Source organism: Salmo trutta, chromosome 12 (genome assembly GCF_901001165.1).
Source record: "Salmo trutta chromosome 12, fSalTru1.1, whole genome shotgun sequence".
Taxonomy (NCBI): Eukaryota; Metazoa; Chordata; class Actinopteri; order Salmoniformes; family Salmonidae; genus Salmo; species Salmo trutta.
Window position 1 is genome coordinate 37,158,638 of NC_042968.1, and position 25,737 is coordinate 37,184,374.

Consider the following 25,737-nt stretch of genomic DNA (forward strand, 5'->3'; position numbering starts at 1 on the left):
CTATAGGCAGGCCTCTCTCCCTCCATCTCTCTCCGCGCTATAGGCAGGTCTCTCTCCCTCCATCTCTCCGCGCTATAGGCAGGTCTCTCTCCCTCCATCTCTCTCTCTCTCTCTGTCTGTGCTATAGGTAGGCCTCTCTCCCTCCATCTCTCTCTGTCCGTGCTATAGGCAGGTCTCTCTCCCTCCATCTCTCTGTCTGTGCTATAGGCAGGTCTCTCTCCCTCCATCTCTCTGTCTGTGCTATAGGCAGGTCTCTCTCCCTTAATCTCTCTGTCTGTGCTGTAGGCAGGTCTCTCTCCCTCCATCTCTCTCCGCGCTATAGGCAGGTCTCTCTCCCTCCATCTCTCCGCGCTATAGGCAGGTCTCTCTCCCTCCATCTCTCTCTCTCTCTGTCTGTGCTATAGGTAGGCCTCTCTCCCTCCATCTCTCTTTGTCCGTGCTATAGGCAGGTCTCTCTCCCTCCATCTCTCTCTCTCTCTCTCTCTCTGCGCTATAGGCAGGTCTCTCTCCCTCCATCTCTCTCTCTCTCTCCGCGCTATAGGCAGGTCTCTCTCCCTCCATCTCTCTCTCTCTGTCTGTGCTATAGGCAGGTCTCTCTCCCTCCATCTCTCTCTCTGTCTGTGCTATAGGCAGGTCTCTCTCCCTCCATCTCTCTCTCTCTCTCTCTCCGCGCTATAGGCAGGTCTCTCTCCCTCCATCTCTCTGTCTGTGCTATAGGCAGGTCTCTCTCCCTCCATCTCTCTCTCTCTGTCTGTGCTATAGGCAGATCTCTCTCCCTCCGTCTGTGCTATAGGCAGGTCTCTCTCCCTCCATCTCTCTCTCTCTGTCTGTGCTATAGGCAGATCTCTCTCCCTCCGTCTGTGCTATAGGCAGGTCTCTCTCCCTCCGTCTGTGCTATAGGCAGGTCTCTCTCCCTCCATCTCTCTCTCTCTGTCTGTGCTATAGGCAGGTCTCTCTCCCTCCATCTCTCTGTCTGTGCTATAGGCAGGTCTCTCTCCCTCCATCTCTCTCTCTCTCTCTGTCTGTGCTACAGGCAGGTCTCTCTCCCTCCATCTCTCTCTCTCTCTCTCTCTCTCTCTCTCTCTCTCTCTGTCTGTGCTATAGGCAGGTCTCTCTCCCTCCATCTCTCTCTCTCTCTGTCCGTGCTATAGGCAGGTCTCTCTCCCTCCATCTCTCTCTCTGTGCTATAGGCAGGTCTCTCTCCCTCCATCTCTCTCTCTCTCTGTGCTATAGGCAGGTCTCTCTCCCTCCATCTCTCTCTCTCTGTGCTATAGGCAGATCTCTCTCCCTCCGTCTGTGCTATAGGCAGGTCTCTCTCCCTCCATCTCTCTCTGTGCTATAGGCAGGTCTCTCTCCCTCCATCTCTCTCTCTCTGTGCTATAGGCAGGCCTCTCCCTCCATCTCTCTCTCTCTCTCTGTGCTATAGGCAGGCCTGCTGCACCTGGTTGAGGAGCTCTCCGAAGCGGTCGAACAGGCCCTCCACCCAGGCTCCGTTCCTCATGCACAGCTGCACCGTCTCCTCCTGCCCCATGTCCCCAGCCTGCACCCGCAATGACGCAATCTGCAACACAGCAACCACAAAACAACCCACACGTCAGCCACAAAACAACCCACACGTCAGCCACAAAACAACCCACACGTCAGCCACAAAACAACCCACACGTCAACCACAAAACAACCCACCCGTCAACCACAAAACAACCCACCCGTCAACCACAAAACAACCCACCCGTCAACCACAAAACAACCCACCCGTCAACCACAAAACAACCCACCCGTCAACCACAAAACAACCCACCCGTCAACCACAAAACAACCTAAACGTCAACCACAAAACAACCTAAACGTCAACCACAAAACAACCCACCCGTCAACCACAAAACAACCCAAACGTCAACCACAAAACAACCCACCCGTCAACCACAAAACAACCCACCCGTCAACCACAAAACAACCCACCCGTCAACCACAAAACAACCCACCCGTCAACCACAAAACAACCCAAACGTCAACCACAAAACAACCCACACGTCAACCACAAAACCCACACGTCAACCACAAAACAACCCACACGTCAACCACAAAACCCACACGTCAACCACAAAACAACCCACACGTCAACCACAAAACCCACACGTCAACCACAAAACAACCCACCCGTCAACCACACCAGCGTTTCTGTACAGCACTTTGTGACATCAGCTGATGTAAAAAGGGCTTTATAAATACATTTGATTGATTGATGATCGTTGGACTCCCGTCTGCAACAGGAGTCTCATTCCTCAGGCCGTTCTCTTCCGTTTGGTGCCAACTAAACAACCCTGGTAGCACACAACAGTTGTATGGCTGTCATGGGTTAGAGTTGTGCAACTAAACCATACCCAGGCACTCAGTGTCTGCCAGGGCCCTCACTGCCAGGGCCTTCACTGCCAGGGGCCTCACTGCCAGGGGCCTCACTGCCAGGGGCCTCACTGCCAGGGGCCTCACTGCCAGGGGCCTCACTGCCAGGGCGTGACGTATTGCCTGACAAAGGCACAAGCCGCAAACAATTACACATACAGAGGGGTTGTTACTGAAGAGATAACCTAGGTTCAAGACTATTCTAATCTGAATATGACACTCAGTGGTCACTGCTGATAAGGCGTCTCCGTTCTGCAGTCAAAACATCACGTTGGAGGTTAGACCGAGGGCAATGTGGACCAACTAGACAGCTGGCTAGTGTGTATTGTTTACACCGAGGGCAATGTGGACCAACTAGACAGCTGGCTAGGGTGTATTGTTTAGACCGAGGGCAATGTGGACCAACTAGACAGCTGGTTAGGGTGTATTGTTTAGACCGAGGGCAATGTGGACCAACTAGACAGCTGGTTAGGGTGTATTGTTTACACCGAGGGCAATGTGGACCAACTAGACAGCTGGCTAGGGTGTATTGTTTAGATCGAGGGCAATGTGGACCAACTAGACAGCTGGCTAGGGAGTATTGTTTAGACCGAGGGCAATGTGGACCAACTAGACAGCTGGCTAGGGTGTATTGTTTAGACTGAGGGCAATGTGGACCAACTAGACAGCTGGCTAGGGTGTATTGTTTAGACCAAGGGCAATGTGGACCAACTAGACAGCTGGCTAGGGTGTATTGTTTAGACCGAGGGCAATGTGGACCAACTAGACAGCTGGCTAGGGTGTATTGTTTAGACCAAGGGCAATGTGGACCAACTAGACAGCTGGCTAGGGTGTATGGTTTAGACCTAGGGCAATGTGGACCAACTAGACAGCTGACTAGTGTGTATGGTTTAGACCGAGGGCAATGTGGACCAACTAGACAGCTGACTAGTGTGTATGGTTTAGACCGAGGGCAATGTGGACCAACTAGACAGCTGACTAGTGTGTATGGTTTAGACTGAGGGCAATGTGGACCAACTAGACAGCTGACTAGTGTGTATGGTTTAGACTGAGGGCAATGTGGACCAACTAGACAGCTGGTTAGGCTGTATTGTTTAGACTGTGGGCAATGTGGACCAACTAGACAGCTGGCTAGGGTGTATTGTTTAGACTGAGGGCAATGTGGACCAACTAGACAGCTGGTTAGGGTGTATGGTTTAGACCGAGGGCAATGTGGACCAACTAGACAGCTGACTAGTGTGTATGGTTTAGACTGAGGGCAATGTGGACCAACTAGACAGCTGACTAGTGTGTATGGTTTAGACTGAGGGCAATGTGGACCAACTAGACAGCTGGCTATGGTGTATTGTTTAGACCGAGGGCAATGTGGACCAACTAGACAGCTGGCTATGGTGTATTGTTTAGACCGAGGGCAATGTGGACCAACTAGACAGCTGGCTAGGGTGTATTGTTTAGACTGAGGGCAATGTGGACCAACTACACAGCTGGTTAGTGTGTATTGTTTAGACCGAGGGCAATGTGGACCAACTAGACAGCTGGTTAGGGTGTATTGTTTAGACCCAGGGCAATGTGGACCAACTAGACAGCTGGCTAGGGTGTATTGTTTAGACCGAGGGCAATGTGGACCAACTAGACAGCTGGCTAGGGTGTATGGTTTAGACCGAGGGCAATGTGGACCAACTAGACAGCTGGCTAGGGTGTATTGTTTAGACCGAGGGCAATGTGGACCAACTAGACAGCTGACTAGTGTGTATGGTTTAGACCGAGGGCAATGTGGACCAACTAGACAGCTGACTAGTGTGTATGGTTTAGACTGAGGGCAATGTGGACCAACTAGACAGCTGGTTAGGCTGTATTGTTTAGACTGTGGGCAATGTGGACCAACTAGACAGCTGGCTAGGGTGTATTGTTTAGACTGAGGGCAATGTGGACCAACTAGACAGCTGGTTAGGGTGTATGGTTTAGACCGAGGGCAATGTGGACCAACTAGACAGCTGACTAGTGTGTATGGTTTAGACTGAGGGCAATGTGGACCAACTAGACAGCTGACTAGTGTGTATGGTTTAGACTGAGGGCAATGTGGACCAACTAGACAGCTGGCTATGGTGTATTGTTTAGACCGAGGGCAATGTGGACCAACTAGACAGCTGGCTATGGTGTATTGTTTAGACCGAGGGCAATGTGGACCAACTAGACAGCTGGCTAGGGTGTATTGTTTAGACTGAGGGCAATGTGGACCAACTACACAGCTGGTTAGTGTGTATTGTTTAGACCGAGGGCAATGTGGACCAACTAGACAGCTGGTTAGGGTGTATTGTTTAGACCGAGGGCAATGTGGACCAACTAGACAGCTGGCTAGGGTGTATTGTTTAGACCGAGGGCAATGTGGACCAACTAGACAGCTGGCTAGGGTGTATGGTTTAGACCGAGGGCAATGTGGACCAACTAGACAGCTGGCTAGGGTGTATTGTTTAGACCGAGGGCAATGTGGACCAACTAGACAGCTGACTAGTGTGTATGGTTTAGACCGAGGGCAATGTGGACCAACTAGACAGCTGACTAGTGTGTATGGTTTAGACTGAGGGCAATGTGGACCAACTAGACAGCTGGTTAGGGTGTATTGTTTAGACTGAGGGCAATGTGGACCAACTAGACAGCTGGCTAGTGTGTATTGCTTAGACTGAGGGCAATGTGGACCAACTAGACAGCTGGTTAGGGTGTATGGTTTAGACCGAGGGCAATGTGGACCAACTAGACAGCTGACTAGTGTGTATGGTTTAGACTGAGGGCAATGTGGACCAACTAGACAGCTGGCTATGGTGTATTGTTTAGACCGAGGGCAATGTGGACCAACTAGACAGCTGGCTATGGTGTATTGTTTAGACCGAGGGCAATGTGGACCAACTAGACAGCTGGCTATGGTGTATTGTTTAGACCGAGGGCAATGTGGACCAACTAGACAGCTGGCTAGGGTGTATTGTTTAGACTGAGGGCAATGTGGACCAACTACACAGCTGGTTAGTGTGTATTGTTTAGACCGAGGGCAATGTGGACCAACTAGACAGCTGGTTAGGGTGTATTGTTTAGACCCAGGGCAATGTGGACCAACTAGACAGCTGGCTAGGGTGTATTGTTTAGACCGAGGGCAATGTGGACCAACTAGACAGCTGGCTAGGGTGTATGGTTTAGACCGAGGGCAATGTGGACCAACTAGACAGCTGGCTAGGGTGTATTGTTTAGACCGAGGGCAATGTGGACCAACTAGACAGCTGACTAGTGTGTATGGTTTAGACCGAGGGCAATGTGGACCAACTAGACAGCTGACTAGTGTGTATGGTTTAGACTGAGGGCAATGTGGACCAACTAGACAGCTGGTTAGGGTGTATTGTTTAGACTGAGGGCAATGTGGACCAACTAGACAGCTGGCTAGTGTGTATTGCTTAGACTGAGGGCAATGTGGACCAACTAGACAGCTGGTTAGGGTGTATGGTTTAGACCGAGGGCAATGTGGACCAACTAGACAGCTGACTAGTGTGTATGGTTTAGACTGAGGGCAATGTGGACCAACTAGACAGCTGGCTACGGTGTATTGTTTAGACCCAGGGCAATGTGGACCAACTAGACAGCTGGCTAGGGTGTATTATTTAGACCCAGGGCAATGTGGACCAACTAGACAGCTGGCTAGGGTGTATTGTTTAGACCCAGGGCAATGTGGACCAACTAGACAGCTGGCTAGGGTGTATTGTTTAGACCGAGGGCAATGTGGACCAACTAGACAGCTGGCTAGGGTGTATTGTTTAGACCCAGGGCAATGTGGACCAACTAGACAGCTGGCTAGGGTGTATTGTTTAGACCGAGGGCAATGTGGACCAACTAGACAGCTGGCTAGGGTGTATTGTTTAGACCGAGGGCAATGTGGACCAACTAGACAACTGACTAGTGTGTATGATTTAGACCGAGGGCAATGTGGACCAACTAGACAGCTGACTAGTGTGTATGGTTTAGACCAAGGGCAATGTGAACCAACTAGACAGCTGACTAGTGTGTATGGTTTAGACCGAGGGCAATGTGGACCAACTAGACAGCTGACTAGTGTGTATGGTTTAGACCGAGGGCAATGTGGACCAACTAGACAGCTGACTAGTGTGTATGGTTTAGACCGAGGGCAATGTGGACCAACTAGACAGCTGGCTAGAGTGTATTGTTTAGACCGAGGGCAATGTGGACCAACTAGACAGCTGGCTAGGGTGTATTGTTTAGACTGAGGGCAATGTGAGCCAACTAGACAGCTGGCTAGGGTGTATTGTTTAGACTGAGGGCAATGTGAGCCAACTAGACAGCTGGCTAGGGTGTATTGTTTAGACTGAGGGCAATGTGGACCAACTAGACAGCTAGCTAGGGTGTATTGTTTAGACTGAGGGCAATGTGGACCAACTAGACAGCTGGCTAGGGTGTATTGTTTAGACTGAGGGCAATGTGGACCAACTAGACAGCTGGCTAGGATGTATTGCTTAGACCGAGGGCAATGTGAGCCAACTAGACACCTGGCTAGTGTGTATTGTTTAGACCGAGGGCAATGTGGACCAACTAGACAGCTGGCTAGGGTGTATTGTTTAGACTGAGGGCAATGTGGACCAGCTGGCTAGTGTGTATTGCTTAGACCGAGGGCAATGTGAGCCAACTAGACACCTGGCTAGTGTGTATTGTTTAGACCGAGGGCAATGTGGACCAACTAGACAGCTGGCTAGGGTGTATTGTTTAGACTGAGGGCAATGTGGACCAGCTGGCTAGTGTGTATTGTTTAGACCGAGGGCAATGTGGACCAACTAGACAGCTGGTTAGGGTGTATTGTTTAGACTGAGGGCAATGTGGACCAACTAGACAGCTGGTTAGGGTGTATTGTTTAGACTGAGGACAATGTGGGCCAACTAGACAGCTGGTTAGGGTGTATTGTTTAGACCGAGGGCAATGTGGACCAACTAGACAGCTGGCTAGGGTGTATTGTTTAGACTGAGGACAATGTGGACCAACTAGACAGCTGGCTAGTGTGTATGGTTTAGACCGAGGACAATGTGGACCAACTAGACAGCTGACTAGTGTGTATTGTTTAGACCGAGGGCAATGTGGACCAACTAGACAGCTGGCTAGTGTGTATGGTTTAGACCGAGGGCAATGTGGACCAACTAGACAGCTGGCTAGTGTGTATGGTTTAGACCGAGGACAATGTGGACCAACTAGACAGCTGACTAGTGTGTATTGTTTAGACCGAGGGCAATGTGGACCAACTAGACAGCTGGCTCGTGTGTATGGTTTAGACTGAGGACAATGTGGACCAACTAGACAGCTGACTAGTGTGTATTGTTTAGACCGAGGGCAATGTGGACCAACTAGACAGCTGGTTAGGGTGTATTGTTTAGACTGAAAACAATGTGGACCAACTAGACAGCTGACTAGTGTGTATGGTTTAGACCGAGGACAATGTGGACCAACTAGACAGCTGACTAGTGTGTATTGTTTAGACCGAGGGCAATGTGGACCAACTAGACAGCTGGCTAGTGTGTATGGTTTAGACCGAGGGCAATGTGGACCAACTAGACAGCTGGCTAGTGTGTATGGTTTAGACCGAGGGCAATGTGGACCAACTAGACAGCTGACTAGTGTGTATGGTTTAGACTGAGGGCAATGTGGACCAACTAGACAGCTGACTAGTGTGTATGGTTTAGACTGAGGGCAATGTGGACCAACTAGACAGCTGGTTAGGCTGTATTGTTTAGACTGTGGGCAATGTGGACCAACTAGACAGCTGGCTAGGGTGTATTGTTTAGACTGAGGGCAATGTGGACCAACTAGACAGCTGGTTAGGGTGTATGGTTTAGACCGAGGGCAATGTGGACCAACTAGACAGCTGACTAGTGTGTATGGTTTAGACTGAGGGCAATGTGGACCAACTAGACAGCTGACTAGTGTGTATGGTTTAGACTGAGGGCAATGTGGACCAACTAGACAGCTGGCTATGGTGTATTGTTTAGACCGAGGGCAATGTGGACCAACTAGACAGCTGGCTATGGTGTATTGTTTAGACCGAGGGCAATGTGGACCAACTAGACAGCTGGCTAGGGTGTATTGTTTAGACTGAGGGCAATGTGGACCAACTACACAGCTGGTTAGTGTGTATTGTTTAGACCGAGGGCAATGTGGACCAACTAGACAGCTGGTTAGGGTGTATTGTTTAGACCCAGGGCAATGTGGACCAACTAGACAGCTGGCTAGGGTGTATTGTTTAGACCGAGGGCAATGTGGACCAACTAGACAGCTGGCTAGGGTGTATGGTTTAGACCGAGGGCAATGTGGACCAACTAGACAGCTGGCTAGGGTGTATTGTTTAGACCGAGGGCAATGTGGACCAACTAGACAGCTGACTAGTGTGTATGGTTTAGACTGAGGGCAATGTGGACCAACTAGACAGCTGGTTAGGGTGTATTGTTTAGACTGAGGGCAATGTGGACCAACTAGACAGCTGGCTAGTGTGTATTGCTTAGACTGAGGGCAATGTGGACCAACTAGACAGCTGGTTAGGGTGTATGGTTTAGACCGAGGGCAATGTGGACCAACTAGACAGCTGACTAGTGTGTATGGTTTAGACTGAGGGCAATGTGGACCAACTAGACAGCTGGCTACGGTGTATTGTTTAGACCCAGGGCAATGTGGACCAACTAGACAGCTGGCTAGGGTGTATTGTTTAGACCCAGGGCAATGTGGACCAACTAGACAGCTGGCTAGGGTGTATTGTTTAGACCCAGGGCAATGTGGACCAACTAGACAGCTGGCTAGGGTGTATTGTTTAGACCGAGGGCAATGTGGACCAACTAGACAGCTGGCTAGGGTGTATTGTTTAGACCCAGGGCAATGTGGACCAACTAGACAGCTGGCTAGGGTGTATTGTTTAGACCGAGGGCAATGTGGACCAACTAGACAGCTGGCTAGGGTGTATTGTTTAGACCGAGGGCAATGTGGACAAACTAGACAACTGACTAGTGTGTATGATTTAGACCGAGGGCAATGTGGACCAACTAGACAGCTGACTAGTGTGTATGGTTTAGACCGAGGGCAATGTGAACCAACTAGACAGCTGACTAGTGTGTATGGTTTAGACCGAGGGCAATGTGGACCAACTAGACAGCTGACTAGTGTGTATGGTTTAGACCGAGGGCAATGTGGACCAACTAGACAGCTGACTAGTGTGTATGGTTTAGACCGAGGGCAATGTGGACCAACTAGACAGCTGGCTAGAGTGTATTGTTTAGACCGAGGGCAATGTGGACCAACTAGACAGCTGGCTATGGTGTATTGTTTAGACTGAGGGCAATGTGAGCCAACTAGACAGCTGGCTAGGGTGTATTGTTTAGACTGAGGGCAATGTGAGCCAACTAGACAGCTGGCTAGGGTGTATTGTTTAGACTGAGGGCAATGTGGACCAACTAGACAGCTAGCTAGGGTGTATTGTTTAGACTGAGGGCAATGTGGACCAACTAGACAGCTGGCTAGGGTGTAATGTTTAGACCGAGGGCAATGTGGACCAACTAGACAGCTGGCTAGTGTGTATTGTTTAGACAGGGCAATGTAAGCCAACTAGACAGCTGGCTAGGGTGTATTGTTTAGACTGAGGGCAATGTGGACCAACTAGACAGCTGGCTAGGATGTATTGCTTAGACCGAGGGCAATGTGAGCCAACTAGACACCTGGCTAGTGTGTATTGTTTAGACCGAGGGCAATGTGGACCAACTAGACAGCTGGCTAGGGTGTATTGTTTAGACTGAGGGCAATGTGGACCAGCTGGCTAGTGTGTATTGTTTAGACCGAGGGCAATGTGGACCAACTAGACAGCTGGTTAGGGTGTATTGTTTAGACTGAGGGCAATGTGGACCAACTAGACAGCTGGTTAGGGTGTATTGTTTAGACCGAGGACAATGTGGGCCAACTAGACAGCTGGTTAGGGTGTATTGTTTAGACCGAGGGCAATGTGGACCAACTAGACAGCTGGCTAGGGTGTATTGTTTAGACTGAGGACAATGTGGACCAACTAGACAGCTGGCTAGTGTGTATGGTTTAGACCGAGGACAATGTGGACCAACTAGACAGCTGACTAGTGTGTATTGTTTAGACCGAGGGCAATGTGGACCAACTAGACAGCTGGCTAGTGTGTATGGTTTAGACCGAGGGCAATGTGGACCAACTAGACAGCTGGCTAGTGTGTATGGTTTAGACCGAGGACAATGTGGACCAACTAGACAGCTGACTAGTGTGTATTGTTTAGACCGAGGGCAATGTGGACCAACTAGACAGCTGGCTCGTGTGTATGGTTTAGACTGAGGACAATGTGGACCAACTAGACAGCTGACTAGTGTGTATGGTTTAGACCGAGGGCAATGTGGACCAACTAGACAGCTGACTAGTATGTATGGTTTAGACCGAGGGCAATGTGGACCAACTAGACAGCTGACTAGTGTGTATGGTTTAGACCGAGGGCAATGTGAGCCAACTAGACAGCTGACTATTGTGTATGGTTTAGACTGAGGGCAATGTGGACCAACTAGACAGCTGGTTAGGCTGTATTGTTTAGACTGAGGGCAATGTGGACCAACTAGACAGCTGGCTAGTGTGTATTGTTTAGACTGAGGGCAATGTGGACCAACTAGACAGCTGGCTAGTGTGTATTGTTTAGACAGGGCAATGTAAGCCAACTAGACAGCTGGCTAGGGTGTATTGTTTAGACTGAGGGCAATGTGGACCAACTAGACAGCTGGCTAGGATGTATTGCTTAGACCGAGGGCAATGTGAGCCAACTAGACACCTGGCTAGTGTGTATTGTTTAGACCGAGGGCAATGTGGACCAACTAGACAGCTGGCTAGGGTGTATTGTTTAGACTGAGGGCAATGTGGACCAGCTGGCTAGTGTGTATTGCTTAGACCGAGGGCAATGTGAGCCAACTAGACACCTGGCTAGTGTGTATTGTTTAGACCGAGGGCAATGTGGACCAACTAGACAGCTGGCTAGGGTGTATTGTTTAGACTGAGGGCAATGTGGACCAGCTGGCTAGTGTGTATTGTTTAGACCGAGGGCAATGTGGACCAACTAGACAGCTGGTTAGGGTGTATTGTTTAGACTGAGGGCAATGTGGACCAACTAGACAGCTGGTTAGGGTGTATTGTTTAGACTGAGGACAATGTGGGCCAACTAGACAGCTGGTTAGGGTGTATTGTTTAGACCGAGGGCAATGTGGACCAACTAGACAGCTGGCTAGGGTGTATTGTTTAGACTGAGGACAATGTGGACCAACTAGACAGCTGGCTAGTGTGTATGGTTTAGACCGAGGACAATGTGGACCAACTAGACAGCTGGCTAGTGTGTATGGTTTAGACCGAGGACAATGTGGACCAACTAGACAGCTGACTAGTGTGTATTGTTTAGACCGAGGGCAATGTGGACCAACTAGACAGCTGGCTAGTGTGTATGGTTTAGACCGAGGGCAATGTGGACCAACTAGACAGCTGGCTAGTGTGTATGGTTTAGACCGAGGACAATGTGGACCAACTAGACAGCTGACTAGTGTGTATTGTTTAGACCGAGGGCAATGTGGACCAACTAGACAGCTGGCTCGTGTGTATGGTTTAGACTGAGGACAATGTGGACCAACTAGACAGCTGACTAGTGTGTATTGTTTAGACCGAGGGCAATGTGGACCAACTAGACAGCTGGTTAGGGTGTATTGTTTAGACTGAAAACAATGTGGACCAACTAGACAGCTGACTAGTGTGTATGGTTTAGACCGAGGACAATGTGGACCAACTAGACAGCTGACTAGTGTGTATTGTTTAGACCGAGGGCAATGTGGACCAACTAGACAGCTGGCTAGTGTGTATGGTTTAGACCGAGGGCAATGTGGACCAACTAGACAGCTGGCTAGTGTGTATGGTTTAGACCGAGGACAATGTGGACCAACTAGACAGCTGACTAGTGTGTATTGTTTAGACCGAGGGCAATGTGGACCAACTAGACAGCTGGCTCGTGTGTATGGTTTAGACTGAGGACAATGTGGACCAACTAGACAGCTGACTAGTGTGTATTGTTTAGACCGAGGGCAATGTGGACCAACTAGACAGCTGGTTAGGGTGTATTGTTTAGACTGAAAACAATGTGGACCAACTAGACAGCTGACTAGTGTGTATGGTTTAGACCGAGGGCAATGTGGACCAACTAGACAGCTGACTAGTGTGTATGGTTTAGACTGAGGGCAATGTGGACCAACTAGACAGCTGACTAGTGTGTATGGTTTAGACTGAGGACAATGTGGACCAACTAGACAGCTGACTAGTGTGTATGGTTTAGACTGAGGACAATGTGGACCAACTAGACAGCTGGTTAGGGTGTATTATCCAAAGACACACTCCTGTACATGGTCGTGTTCTTAGCATCCCTGAAGTATTCCACCACAGACACACCGGGGCACACACAGTACACATGCCTGACCCCACTAGGGTGACCACATTTAAAATACCCAAATGTGGGACAACTTTGCGGGACAGTGTAGCCTGGTGGGAGGGAGTTGTTTTAGTCTGTTGATAAAATGTGGGACAACTTTGCGGGACAGTGTAGCCTGGTGGGAGGGAGTTGTTTTAGTCTGTTGATAAAATGTGGGACAACTTTGCGGGACAGTGTAGCCTGGTGGGAGGGAGTTGTTTTAGTCTGTTGATAAAATGTGGGACATGATTGTTTGCTTGCAGGACAAAGGGCCAACATGCAGGGACATGTGGTCACACTAGGCCACTCACAGAGACACAGAGTGCTGTCTCACCTCATCCTTACACATGAGGTATGTGTGGTACTTGTAATGCTGTAGAGAATGGTAGAGGGAGAACCACTGGGGTTTCTGCTGGTCCACTGTGTATTCCTAGAGACAGACAGAACACAGAGTTCATTACACTACATTTTCCTAAACACTCGACGCAGACTTCACAGTTTGGTCAAGTAAGCATAAAAAACTAAATGCATTCACATCAAGCAGTACTTACAAAAAGAGCAGTCACAGAAACAGAGACACAAACTGAGTGCAGGACGCCCTCTACCGGACAAAACCAGAAAGTGCTTCTTCTTTCCCTCTGGCCCGCACTGTAAATAGCAGTGTCAACATAGAGCCTCTTACCAGGGGCAGTTTGCTGGGGGACCTGGAAGGCTTCATGTTCTTCCTGTTGTAGGCCTTCCCACTAAGCCGCACCTTAAAGGCTGGGGTCTCCCCATCCTTCTTGAGCTCTGTTACCACCGAGATCTCTGGGAAGCTGTCCAGAGCCGTCTGAGGACAGAGACAATGTGAGAGGTACTCAATAATAGGTTGTTGAGGAAGGCAGAGGCCTATATTTATTTTCAGGAGAATGCTAAAACACAAACCTTAAAGAGTTGTCCCACTCGTAGTCTGGGCAGCAGGCGTCTCCTGTTGTCCCAGATCATCCCGTCCACTCTCTTCATGTGGGGCAGCAACAGCTCATCTGAACCCCAGAAACAATGTGATCAGCTTCCTAAATTCTACAGCCACCTTTCCACTCCCTTCCCCTCTCTCCTCAGATATGCCCAACCTGATTACTCCCCCGTGAATACACCTGTCCCCTTCCCTAACCCCCCTACGGCAGTCGTTCCCAAATCTTTTTTTAAGGAACTCAGTCCGGCTTTCATGTTACTGTTGAAAGTTGTAACAGTAGAATGCAGAAGGTGTCATGTAGAAATTGGGTAGTGCATCATCAGTTCCTCTTGTCATGTCAGTCACTGCAGAGAGATATTTAGAACCCGTCAGAAATGTCCAGATCAACTAGTCCATGTCAGTCCATGTCAGATAACGTTTTATAGCCCATAGATAGTTGTCCTTTTTTTGTCACTCAAATATCACATACACATTAGACATGGCAAAATGAATAGATTTGCAAGAAAATTTGATTGAAAAACACCATTTTCTTTGCACCCCATGACATAATGTGTAGAAATGCAGGAAATAAGCTTTAAACCTACAAAATGTTCTCTCCACCAACAAGAGGGGTGTGAAAAGCACGTCTCATGAACAGCAGTTGTACCCATAGAAATAGACAAGGCGGGTGCGCGCACAGGGGGACGCGGGATGTTCCCCAATGCTGGAAGGGTACCAACCATCCCCCTCTCCCCTCTGTTAGGGGTATACCCACCGTTCTCCCTCTCCAGAGCGCTCATCACGTCTGCATCCAGGGCAACGCTGATCAGCAGCTCTACAAAGCTCTTAAACGTCTCCTTCATGGTCCTGGTGTTGAGGAACCGAGAGGAAAACAGCACTGGAGGAGTGAACTCTGAGACAGAGAGAGAAAAGAGAGAGAGGGGACGAGGGAGAGGGAAGAACAAGAGAGATAAAACAGCACATAACAGAGGAAGTTGCAAAGCTCCAAGATTTAGTTGCTGAGCTCCATCAAGCCATCAAAGCCATGGGAATGAGCCTAAATGAAGGCCCTCTAAAGCCTCAACCCTCACCATCATCTTCAGCCTCATCCTCAGGAGAGGACTCCTCCTTCCACTTCCTCCTCTTCTTGGGCGGGGGCTCTGCCTTGGTCTTGGGCTGCTTGGCGCGAGGCTTGGACTGGGACTTCTGTGATGTGGGCGTAGCGAGAGGGTCAGAGTTCACTGAGCGGGGAGGAGTCTTTAGACCGAGCAGTGTCTTCGCCTGGGAGCCTCTGGAGGAGAGAATGAAGGTAGAAATGAATGAATGAAACAAGATTTAAAATTATGAACATGAGACAGGTTCAGGTAAATAAGTACTGTAACAGATATCAGTACCTCATGGAGGACATGGGCTTGCAGCGTGGTTTGCGGTTGCAGACCCGAACGTACTCCTTCTTGTTGACCGTGTCCAGGAACTTGACATACACCCTCCTGTACATGGTCTTAGCGTCGCCAAAGTAGCCCAGATACTAGAAGGGATGTATACACACACAACAGCAGTACTGTGATCTGAACAACAGAGTGGATTCATGTTACTCTGCTTACAGAATAATGTTAACAATTCAAACTCTATGGGGATTTATACACACACACAAATCATCATCTGTGAGTGTGTGTTCATGAGTAGTGTGTGTATGTGCATGCATAGGTGTGTGTGTCTAATCATATGTATGCCTGTCCCTACACTGTTAGTGGCTGAGAACACTCTCTTGCTGTCCCTCAGCTCAGGGACAAACTTCTGCAGCAGAGCTTTCTGGACCTTCCAGATGGCTGGGGGTTCCTGTCCTGCTGTCAATGTCACCTACACAAATCACCACACACACACACACACACACACACACGAGTAGAACAAGTCTCAGCATGGATCAATAGAACAAACACAAACCACACACAGACACAAATAGGTTTTATATATCTGGACTAACTGTATAAGACTGACTGACCACAAAAATGGAATCTCAGCCAAGGTCTGCTTTCACACAAATCCCCTCCCATCCCTCCTACCTTCAGGCTCCCTGTGTCCTCGTTTTTGACCACAAACTCGTCCCTCTCCCGGTACATGCCCTCTCCCCCGCTGTCCGACAGTTCTTCGTCCGTCAGTCCTTCTATGGCCACGCTGGTCAGCTGGACGGCCAGCTGGCCTGGGGGCGCCGGCTTCGCCCCCTCCTGCCCCGACGACCCAGTCACCAATGACGACGAGCTGGTTGTCGAGGACTCCTTCGGTGCAGCCGTCTGCTGCTCCTGGGCTTTGGAGACTGAGTGGGGCATGCTGGGAGCCTGGTCTGGCTTCAGGAGAGAGTTGGAGAGTCTGTTGTCTGTTGATGGAGAGAAGAGAGGGAGAAGGGAGAGGAGAGAGGGGATAGAGGTTAGGGTATTAGATGTTAAAATGTGGTAACTACTGGATATAATATGGGTACTAATGAATGCAATAAGCCATATTTTCCTTGATTATGAAAATGGTTTTGGAGACAAAAAACAAAGCATTTTATTTAAATGGTATCCATTCAGGGAACAATGCTGTCTCACCCTACACTGATAACTAACAAACCAGATGACTGAATCATAAGGGCTTGTAAGGGCAGCCCATCCATGTTTACCCGCTTTGTGTGTCCTGTCTGAGGGCTCGTCCAGGGCCGACAGGGCTGAGCTGATGCTGTTCTGGAGGGCCTGGTTCTTTCCAGCGCTGCTCTCATCCTCGTCCGAGCTAAACGATGGCAGTGTCTCCAGGTTCTTCTGGAGCTCTTCCTCCAGACGCTTCTGCTGCTGCTGAGAGCTCCCCGCGACCCCAAGGCCCTCATCGCCTATCAATGGGGCTGATGGAGGTTGTATTTTCAGAGGTAGAGGCGGTATGGCGCACAGGGGCCGTTTGGACGAAGCCGAGGGCTTGCGGGAGCGACTGGGGGTCCGTACGGGGGGCGAGGAGAAGTGCTGTTTGGGACCTGACTTGAGGAAGTCCAGAAAGGAGCCAATGAAGCCTGTCTTGACCTCTGGCTGTTGCTCCTCCACCTCACGGATCTTCTGCCTCATCCTCTCCTGCTGCTGGTAGCTGTCGTAGACCGCCTCCGAGGTGGAGGGGGAGCTGGTGGGGTCGCTGCCCCGGGAGTTCTGCCTCTTGGCCTGGACTGGCTTTTTCCTTGGTTGGATGTTCTCTTCCTCTGGAACAGGTGGCTTGGCCAAAGCCTTGGGGCGGACCCTCTTTTTGGGGTTGACAAAGCCGTCAGAGGGACACTCGTCAAGGCCGTCTTCTCTCTTGATGACTTTGGGCCCTTTGGGGTTGTGCTTATTGGCCTTGCCTCTGTTGAGGTTCCCTGAGGGGTCGTACCCCAGGCCAGCCAGGTGGTACTCATTCTCAGAGTGGCCTCCGTTGGGGTTGCCATCGGCCCTGTTGCTAGGGTAAACAGACTGTCCTTTGGGCGAAATGTTGATTGGCTCATCTCCGGGCTTCCGTAGCAAACCCTTGTCGGCACCCATGTCATGCCTGGGGTTGACTACAGTGGTGTGCGAGTGTGACATTGAGTACTGTTGCCCCAGATGCCCCTCCGCTTTAGGAAACTGGTGTCCGTCTGAGGTCATAGGAGAGCCATTGAGATTCAGAGTCATGGTGTTATGGGAGTTAGTGTTGGTGATGATGGAGGTCTGGGAAGATGAAGAGGAGAAACTAGGTGACTGGTGTCTGGTGTCCCCAGTCTGGAAATGACCCTTGGGGTCGGCCATGTCGCCCTCAGCGGCGCCGGACGTGGCTTTGACAAAGTCCTGCGGCGTGACACCGCATGCGGCTGCCGTGGCGGCCAGGATGTCGTCCACATTGGACAGGATGTTCCTCTCGTCTGCCAGCAGCATGGACTCTGGGAAGCAGATGGAGCTCAGGGCGAAATGGTGCTTGGCGTCCTGCGACTGCTGCTGATTGGTCGATTGGCTGTAAGGGTCTTTTGGCGAAGAGAGGTGAAGTATGGAGGAGTCCGTGATGGTGTTCTGGCCTACTGGCCCAGGCTGGCTCTGGCTGCCATTGAGGCTAACGCTGATCAGATGATCTCCCTCCATGTGAAGGTACTGGACCGGGACCTGGCCTGACCCGGGGGTCAGCTGCACCTTGGAAGGGTTGAGACCACAGTGGATGAGAGGCTGCTGGATCAGGACCATCTGCTGGTCCCGATCAGACTCCAGTAGAACCTGAGAGTTGGGGACCCTGATATACTGGTTCTGTGTGTGGTTCAGGGCAGACTGGGCGTTGGCCTGGTGATTTTGTTGCCGTGGCTCGGGCCCTTTGAGCAGGAGCGAGTGCTGTTTGAGCTCCTCATGGGAAGACATGAGCTGGGCGTTGGTCCTAGTCTTTGGACCCATGAGCTGGTCTTCGGCTCGCGAGTTGCTCCGGATCACACTCTGAGTGTTGTAACGGTCATCCATTTTGGAGACTACGTAGACCACATTGTCACTTCCCCCCAGGCTGGAGGTTTCTAAAGAGACCTGCTGGAGAGCCTGGAGGTCCTCGATGGGGATCTCTCCTTCCAGTTTCAGTTTGCAGTAGGCTGGCTTTAGGTCCTGTACTGAGGATCTGCAGTTGTTCTGTAAGGCGAGGGGAGGGGCTGAAGAGAAGGGGGTGTAGCCCTGGCCCGATATTGATGTGGGTAACCTCTGGGCGGAGGGGTAGGGGGCGCTGAGGGATTGTCCTGCGGCGTAGCTCTGAGACTGAGTGACCGAAGCCTGCCCCTGAGACAGGTAGCTCACGTTAGGGGCACCCTGAGAGTGGCTGGCGGGGGAGCTCTGAGAGGGGTTGCCCAGACACAGGCCCTGTACCTGGGCTCCGTACTGGCCCACATCATCCTGGCTCTGCCCAGGGCTGGAGCAGTAGACCAGGGACTGACTGACAGACGCTACATTGCCTGAATGGCCAGAGAAGGAGGGCAGGGTCTTATAGAGAGAAGGCCTGAGGAGGTCTGAGGAGGAAGAGGAGTAAGCCTGGGAGGTGATGTAACTCTGAGAGTGGCTGAGAGTGGACAGCAGACTGGGCAGCGGGGCCGATGTGTATGGCTGAGTCTGCTGGCTGGCAATCACTGAACCCTGCTTCAGCCCTGGCCCCTGCCCTGGGGAGGGGTAGCTCTCTGGAGATCCACCCTGTGACTGGGGGTGACCCTGTCTGCCATCTGGGGCCAGTTTGGAAGAACAGTCTTTAGTCTTGGCACCCGTGGAGGACGAGCAGTACCCAGAGGGGGAGGGGATGGAGGAGGGGTAGGCCTGAGATTGCACACCTGTCTTGGGCTGCTGCGCGCCGTTGACCCCCTGGGAGGAGTCCGTCCCCATGGAGGTGCTGCAGGGCACTGGGGTCTGCCTCGAGGGGTCCTGCTGGAAGGAGCCATCCCCCTCCGCGCTGCCTGAGCCGAGGTAGCCCTGCAGGGAATGCTGCAAGCCAGGCAGCTGCTCTGAGACAGCGTGGCTGCTGCTAGAAGGCCTCTGGTGGTGCTTGATCACACTACATTCCCGCTGAAGTGCTCTCTCGATGGAGCCCGAGAAGATGGGCACCCCGTAAGGCTGGGGGGCTGACTGGGTAGCCAAGGGCAGTAGCCCAAACTGGGGCTGCAGGAGGTGGGGGGCTGACTCCTGGGCCGAGCGATATGTGGATGACTGGGGAGGGAGGGCAGCGCCCAGGGAGGGGGTGGGGAGGCGGTCGAAGGCCAGGGAGGTAGGTAGCGTGGCCTGGCTGGGTTTAAGCTGCAGCAGGGGGTCGAGGTGGGAGGAGAGCAGGCCATTGGTGGAGGTGCTGAAGGCGTGGTCCTGGAGGGCCAGGGAGGGGGTGGTGGCGTAGCTCCGCGAGGGGAAGGCACCAGGGTGTTGATAAGAGGAGAGGGGGGCAGGATAGGGAAATGTGGCGCTGGTAGGCAGGGCTCCGGTGAGGAACAGCTCTGTGGTGGGGTTAGCGCCTAAGGGAAAATAAAAAAAGATGAATAAAGATAAATCTTCGGGCAAGTACACATCCAAACAAAATAGAAAATGATAGACAAAGACAAGCCGCTAACACAGTTCACACATGACAGATGAACAAAACATGAGAGAGGTAGAAAGAGAACAAGGCCAACGATGTCTAATATATGAACTGAGTGGAATGGATACAGCCCTCATTTCCAAATTGAAACCAGCATGGTGCCTCAATTCAAAATGTCATTTTCTTTGGAAATCATGACGCACAGAACAATTCATAAATCGACAACAAATAATTCACAACACTCAAAAATGAGTGTGCAAAACGGCAGCCATTTGGTGTGTGTATAAGGTGTGTGTGGCCTCACCGGTCTGCCACGTGGTGGTCCTAAAGGGGGGGAGCAGAGAGGCCCCGACAGGACCAGCCTGCTGCAGGGCTCTAGACTCCATGGCCGACAGGAAGTTCATGACAGAGGTCTCAGTAGTGTTCGTGCCTGAGTCAAACCCCCCCGACAGACCTGGGAGAGGTGGAAGAAGGGGAGGCGGTGAAGAGAGACAGAACGTGTCATGAGGTTACTGAGGTTGTGTCTAGAAGGGATACAGATTGTGACAGAAATGTACTTTTCAGAGCAGGTTAGGTGAATTAGGTTAAAAAAAAAGTCAATTTGACAAAAGTTGTATCCGTCTAGACATGACCGGTTACTGATGCAGGCACAGTAACATTCTCCTAATGGTCTTCCTACAAAACAACACAGTGTGAGTGGCAGCCCTCTACAGTTCATTAAACTTAGTCCTTTATTAAAGCACCATCTTACCAGTAGGGTGATGGGTAGTGGTGTAGGTGGGCAGCTGGGTGCAGGCGTAGGTCTGCCGATGGAGGAGCTCCGACTCCAGGTGCGTGGCACCATAACTGGCACTGCGGAAAGGAACACACACACACACACACACACACACATTAGGACACGCACGTTTTGCACCTTTACTGTGCAACCTCACCATGCCTCAGAGGCACTAAACCAGACAAGCTTATTCCATACATCAACAACACGGTGTGACCACCATCACACTGTGCCCGTCAGTCCCCTGGACCTTGCCCTGTCACACAGAGACCCAGACGCTATTTATAGGCCCATGATGCAAGCTTACAAAAGTGTGTCAGGCGCAATGGAGGCCCTTAACAATGTGGTGCAGGACAGGTCTCAATCAATTGATATATAAAACATCTCTCACCCATTGATAATATTACAGTTGACAGTCACATAAGAGCGTATTGTTTTTTCAGCATTAGAAACGGAGATAAACAGATTAGAAAATGATATACGGTGACAGAACTGAAACATAACAGGTGCTTATTTTTATAGAACCACTAGTATTGATTATAACAGGGTGTCAGACGAGCTCATATGAAGACTGCTGTACTAAACACGGATCCCACACAACATGAGAGCAGACACTTGTTGTTCCCTGCTCACAGCTTAGCTACCACAGGGTAACATGCAGCACTATCAACCTGCACTGTCATGAATTGTGTCACTGTAGCTAGACAAGCAGCTGGTGCTCCCTCATGCCCTTTCCACAGCCCCCCAGAGAGACACAGAGAGACTGGCATCGCCACAGGTGAATTATTCATGTACACTGTACAGGGGAACCCAAGCAGGGTGAGGAAACCAAGATGGATTGTTACAAGTCATAACAGGGTTATGAATGAGAGCTGTGGGATATTTTTATGTCGGCCTCAGTCTTGAAACCTACAAAGGCCTAACCCACACAGAAGCGGAGGCTATATGAAAGAAGAACAGAGAGCGATAGACTTTTTAAGAGGACAGACTACCTTATGAACCTTGGGTTATATTTGCATCCAATGAAACTTTAATTCTGCACTTTACAATTCACTGGCACATCAAAACAGCCTTGTCAGTATAAGAACTTGAGAATGAAAGGCCCTGTACAAACAGCTAGCTACTACTACTACTTTCCATCAAAACAACTGGGGCCGGTACAATACCAGTAAGGCAATACTTATTAGTATCTTGACAAGGAAACAAAACCCGAAGCGGACTTCACTTCTTTAGGAAAACGGTCCTAATGTTGGAAACAAACATTATGTTGTCATCCAGAGTCACATTTCTTTATTTTCCAAGCTATAGCACACAATATTTTACATACAGCAGGTTTTTAAAGGACCAAAGAGTTGTCTGCTTCATGTTTTCATTTTCGCTATCAAAGAAATATTGTTATACTGATATCGTCACATCCCCCCACCCAGAACGAGTCAGTCTGTCCGGCTCCATTTTGTTTCCATGTAATGAACATGTCCCATTTCCTATTATTCAGATAATACGAGACGTCTCGGTGCGATGAACACAGAGCAGACTGACTGATGTTCTAGTCAGGAGACAAACAACTGTCTGGGGGGGGGGACGCACAGCTGGAAGGGAGTCATCTCATCTGCTTCTCTCTCTGTCCCTTCACTAACACATCCCTACTAATCTACAATAAAAGGGTGAGGGAGAGATAAGCTAGCGCTAGTTACAAACTAGGACACAAGTCAAAGCTAAATTCCCTGAGTTGATTCTCACTGTGATCAGTTTGGAGGAACCAACCAAAACGCTGATTCTCACTGTGATCAGTTTGGAGGAACCAACCAAAACGCTGATTCTCACTGTGATCAGTTTGGAGGAACCAACCAAAACGCTGGTGCTTTCACACAGACAAGAGAAAGTGAAAAGGTCAGGAAGACATTATGATACTCAGGGATGATGAGGTGATCTCCACCTCCTGCCTGAGTGGGACAGTTTATTTTCTAGAGTGAAACCACCGTTCTCTCTAAAGACAGACGTTGGCCAAGTCCTTTTTCCTGGAGGATAGAACACTCACAGGGACAATGAGCAGTTGGAGAGAGAACTCAGGAACAGGCTTCAAGCATGTTCAGTCTAGCCTACTTTCATAATGTAATGACATAGTACTAACAGCTTCACCGTAGAAAAACTAAAAACTGTTTAAAACCCACCTGTCTGATATGCTACCTTCCCTGATTTAACTTACCTACCCCTAAAACTGTTCAACTAAACATGTGCTGGTGAGTAGGTTAAAACAAGACCCCACACAATCCCAGTTTCCCTCCATAACCTGTGAAGTGACTGGTCTCTAACCAGCCCTTCGCTCTCCCTTTACTTCTCCCTCTCTCCTCAGACCCTGGGGGAGGGAGGTGGGAGGAGGAGGGTGGCAGTCTGCCCCGAGGCACTGTGTGGGGCTCCACAGTTCATGTCTGGACAGAGATTCCCACTCACACCACTAAGAGGGTTCCTCTCTTCATCCAGATGGAAATGAGTTGAAGAGCCCAGTCTGCCAAGATGAGAGACATGATTCTGTCAAATGTGTTTAAACTTCATGTCAGAAAACAGGTAGTTAGGGTTTAGCTAAACACTGAACCTCAATATCCACATATCTGATCAACTTCATTTTGTCTCTGGCTGTGTGCCTGTACTCAGATACCATAACTAGGACAGCTTGTGTCCCACATTTTCAGCGCTATCCATTTATAAAACAGGATATTTTCACAGGCAATCCAGGTTAACTCCACACAGAGAGTAGACAAAAAAACACATTATCAACCACACCACTGAGCCTCCCAAATATACGTGTAACAAGCACGACTTTCATATTCATCACTTTGTTCAACGGTCAATGCCTGAGATGCTCTGAAGTAAACATTCAGAGTTGACCACTATGTAGACGTCAGACAACTGTCAACAAATAGTACAAAACATCAGTCTTTCTGTGACTTCACTTTCAGTCAAAACACAATCCAAACAGTCAGGCTACTTCCTAAAATGTGAGACCATGTCAATAGTTCATCAGCGAATGAAACACCTCAGATTTGACAACGTTACGCGCAACAACGTATCTAGCTAGCTATGCAAATATACCCGTCCATCAGTGTGATTAAGAGGATCTGTCTGGCGACTTTTTTCCTAGTTAAACATGGTTCGTTCTAATCGATCGAATAATTGATTGAACTATTCGACATAATTGCATTCTTGCATGTAGATAGTTAATTGTGCATATTGACAATTAACGTGCAACATAGCTACGTAGCTGATGTCGTCCTATAGATTTTAGGAGTGTCCAACATTTCCAAAACACTGTTCAATGAGTGATCAGTAACTTTCTATTCATATGTCAAGCCCTCGACCCAATTGTTCCATAACACGACGCGTTAACTTTAAAAGCTCGTCACATTTCTGTTTGTTGTGCTAGGCCTTCCATCACCGGAATTTTCCGTGAAAGGTGACCCGCCCTCTCCTTCATCTCATTTACCTTGGCTTTATGCTTGCGGTGCTCCGCTCATAGGCCCAGGCTACGGTCTGTGCTGGTGGGGCCAGCGGGTCTGCGAAACTGGAATTCGGATAATTCCGGTCCATCATCCGTCGAAGGCTGGGAGTGATGCACTTCCCGGATGGCGCTTTGTGAAGCAGTAGGCACACATACGAGCGCGGGGCCGGACAAAACAATCACATTCTCCCGGACCATAGATTGCTAGGCGCCGTCAAGTTCAGCTGTTTAGTCCTGAAACTTTTTAACCGCTTCTCTTTAACATGGGGTTATGATGATAATCATTGTTCGTTTTCCTTAATCAAAAAGTGTGCAGGCACTGCATGGTGGTTTGGTACTTAGATCAGGTCCCCATGTTGGTTTATTTCCCATGATGCACTGCCAACGCTGCTTGACTTGGAAGAGTTATTTCTCATAATTTTCCTTCAGTATAATAATGGAGCAATATTTTGTGTGAAACGTTTTATACCTGTCTGATATGGCAGCAATAGTCAGTCATATCACTGATCATATATTTTTTAACACGACCTTTGCACAGACTTTTTTTTTAACCTTTGCACGTCACAGAGTTATGTAAGAAATCATGATATAATTTGCAGATAATTTAATGATCAAATAATGATAGCCTTTGATTTTGCTGTAAAAATTAACACTTCACCATTCAAACATTCTTCAGAGAGACAAGACAATCATTAAAATGTCAATTTATGAAATGACAGTTCACATGTTTTATAGACTTAAAGTACACAATCAGTCAAACCAAGCATCACCAGCACACATACAGTACATTGTCCCATGATGTCAAACTCACCATTGGCATAATTCATAGATCTAAAATCCAAAGACAAAACGCACATGTGTCACTATACCTCCTAATCCTTACAGAAGTCATGCTCAGATGTGAGCAGTATTAATTCAATATCCTATTTTACAAATGGATGGGTAAAGAAACAGCCCACTACTCAACAGTGTCCAGAAATAAAAACATAATTATCCCAACCTGTGGTTGTAAAACCCTAGAAAAAAAGTGCACCCTGTTATGACAATTTAACAGGCACTTCATTAAATATCACAGATAGGTTTCTTCTTCATTAATGAATGGAGCTTCAAAAAAGACCAAAGACATCCTGGGACACTCATAATAGCATAGCGTGTGATCAGCTTGACGTGAGCAGGAGCTCACCGGAACTGAGTACTGGCACCACAAATGTTCTACTGCTTCAGTTTCTGCACTGCCTATAGAATATTAGCTCAAAAGTATTGCAGAGTTCCTGCACAGACATACATATAAAATATAATATAAATGATATTATAAACAGTACAGGTAAATGAGTACCGGCACATACAGTATTTCAGTCCAAGTCAAGCACTGAGTGTGATGTCATCAAACTCACAGTCTACTTGAGCAGTTACAACACATACAGTGAGCGCCAAAAGTATTGGGACAGTGACACATTTTGTCTATGTACTTTGGTTTTGAAATGATACGACTAGGAGGTTAAAGTGCCGACTGTCAGCTTTAATTTGAGGGTATTTTCATCTATATCGGCCGAACCGTTTCGAAATTACAGGACCTTTTG

The 25,737-nt window shown here is 49.3% G+C and overlaps 1 protein-coding gene and 1 long non-coding RNA gene across 3 annotated transcripts; both read right to left on the bottom strand.

The window, feature by feature from the left end:
* Positions 1–1,406: 1,406 nt before the first annotated feature.
* Positions 1,407–24,521, bottom strand: LOC115203482 (glutamine and serine-rich protein 1). Of its 2 annotated transcripts, none has more exons than XM_029768181.1 (13): positions 24,143–24,521; positions 20,638–20,738; positions 20,191–20,340; positions 16,507–19,824; positions 15,914–16,224; positions 15,594–15,710; positions 15,245–15,378; positions 14,942–15,141; positions 14,626–14,763; positions 13,844–13,941; positions 13,602–13,748; positions 13,254–13,349; positions 1,407–1,561 (listed from the first exon to the last, which is right to left on the bottom strand). In XM_029768181.1, exons 1-13 carry the CDS (start codon positions 24,247–24,249, stop codon positions 1,421–1,423), a joined length of 5,058 nt encoding a protein of 1,685 aa, XP_029624041.1. In that variant the 5' UTR covers positions 24,250–24,521; the 3' UTR covers positions 1,407–1,420. The 2 variants fall into 2 exon arrangements, with proteins under 2 accessions (XP_029624041.1, XP_029624042.1); XM_029768182.1 differs by lacking the exon at positions 24,143–24,521 and adding an exon at positions 23,113–23,160.
* LOC115203483 (uncharacterized) lies at positions 6,865–11,477 on the bottom strand. The gene is made up of 4 exons (XR_003880177.1): positions 11,397–11,477; positions 11,252–11,345; positions 10,140–10,233; positions 6,865–7,183 (listed from the first exon to the last, which is right to left on the bottom strand). It is a non-coding gene; the product is annotated as an uncharacterized LOC115203483 (long non-coding RNA).
* Positions 24,522–25,737: the final 1,216 nt, after the last annotated feature.

What these genes read in the sequence shown, in the direction of transcription:
- LOC115203482 (XM_029768181.1), bottom strand. Translation starts at nt 24,249, where the DNA reads ATGATGGACCGGAATTATCCGAATTCCAGTTTCGCAGACCCGCTGGCC. An exon ending in ACCGCAAGCATAAAGCCAAG is followed by an intron (nt 20,739 to 24,142) that starts GTAAATGAGATG and finishes TCCTTTCCGCAG; the next exon opens with TGCCAGTTATGGTGCCACGC. An exon ending in GAGTGGGACAACTCTTTAAG is followed by an intron (nt 13,749 to 13,843) that starts GTTTGTGTTTTA and finishes CTCTGTCCTCAG; the next exon opens with ACGGCTCTGGACAGCTTCCC.